A 1,350-nucleotide genomic window follows, 5' to 3' on the forward strand; every position below is an offset into this window, starting at 1 on the left:
TCATGTTAATTGGCATTTTAATCAGTATTCAATTCATACAGTACATTCTACTTTTAATTAACACAGTACAGGAATACAGCTTTATATCTTTGCAACCATAAGAGCACTATAAATATTATCCGCAGAATATTACCTTTTGTGGATCACAATGATTTCCTAATATGGGATTTCTCTTGAAACACAAGGAACTTCAGTAATAAGTACTGCAAAATATATAATCTGTTGCCAACATTTTACTTCTACGACAAGGCGATTTCCAGCCCTTACAGACAGTTTATGATTTATGGTAATAACAGGTGCTGCAGTGACACTCGGTGTGGTTCGTCACCGGGAAGCCATCCTTGGTGGTAACCTGAGAGGGGAGAAGAAGAGAAAGAATCAAGTGAAAGATAGATGGTTTAAAATAAAAACAGTCAGGTTCATTTGAGTTGTTTTCAATTATACGTTTAGATGCCATGTTGCGTTATACTAGGAATGTCGTCATGTCAGATGATCAAACTTTGTGTAGCAGAGAATATCAATCCCAACTACCTTATTAGCTAAATATTGTCTTACCCTTTCCCCTTCTTTTGCAACGCAGCATGTGGCTTCAGAGGTGATGTTCTTGGGGACCAGCATGGTTTGCTTTGACCGTAGTGGGGTTGGATAAGCTCTGGAGAAGCAGCAGCCTGTACACTGCATGATGTTGGGGAATATTGTGTTCGGTTTCAGTGTGCATTCCTCACAGCCCACTGTGAAGATAATGAAGACGTAAATCAATTGAGAATATATTGAATAGTCTGATTTTAAGCTGCACCATGCATCACCAATGTGTGGCTCTCTTCCTTTGTAAGACCACAGTTTGGGAATAAGGAGGTAATATAGCAATTTATATTCTCTCACTGTAATGACAACAGAACAACTCACTGGTCATTTTGTTTCCAGAACACATAAACCATCAACAAAAACAGTTCTTGTCACGTAAAACTTACTGTTTGTCTTGTCGCTGTTTGGGTAAGAGTCTGCGATGAATAGAAGTACGGACAGGATGAGGGATACTCCAGTTGACTTCAACACGCACATTTTAGTGACAGGTGGCAATATCCTGACAGGAAACATGAACAAAATCATTCAAAACCAGCCTTATTCATCTCAAAATTTGACAACTCATGAACACAAAAACCAGCAGTGAAACACTACATTGGAAACACAACATAGTGAATGGAAAAAAGCATTACCTGTGTATGTTTCTCTTGGTGGAAGCCTGTTCAGTGTAGACCCTACTTCTCCCTCCATGAACTTTTATACCGCTGTCCCTCTGCCCATGTGCTCGACCGGGATTAGGTGAACCCCTCCAACCTTATCAGTGTT

General features: G+C 39.7%; 1 protein-coding gene across 1 annotated transcript; it reads right to left on the reverse strand.

Moving 5' to 3' along the window:
- On the reverse strand, positions 1-1,350 carry LOC139566904 (glycoprotein hormones alpha chain 2). The gene is made up of 4 exons (XM_071388276.1): positions 1,218-1,350; positions 972-1,084; positions 556-731; positions 1-352 (listed from the first exon to the last, which is right to left on the reverse strand). The coding sequence occupies exons 2-4, from the start codon at positions 1,060-1,062 to the stop codon at positions 275-277; spliced, it is 345 nt and encodes a 114-aa protein (XP_071244377.1). The 5' UTR covers positions 1,063-1,084; positions 1,218-1,350; the 3' UTR covers positions 1-274.

This window comes from Salvelinus alpinus, chromosome 39, assembly GCF_045679555.1.
Source record: "Salvelinus alpinus chromosome 39, SLU_Salpinus.1, whole genome shotgun sequence".
Classification (NCBI taxonomy): Eukaryota; Metazoa; Chordata; class Actinopteri; order Salmoniformes; family Salmonidae; genus Salvelinus; species Salvelinus alpinus.

What these genes read in the sequence shown, in the direction of transcription:
- LOC139566904 (XM_071388276.1), bottom strand. Translation starts at nt 1,062, where the DNA reads ATGTGCGTGTTGAAGTCAACTGGAGTATCCCTCATCCTGTCCGTACTT. An exon ending in AAACAGCGACAAGACAAACA is followed by an intron (nt 732 to 971) that starts GTAAGTTTTACG and finishes TTATCTTCACAG; the next exon opens with TGGGCTGTGAGGAATGCACA. An exon ending in TTGCAAAAGAAGGGGAAAGG is followed by an intron (nt 353 to 555) that starts GTAAGACAATAT and finishes CTCCCCTCTCAG; the next exon opens with GTTACCACCAAGGATGGCTT.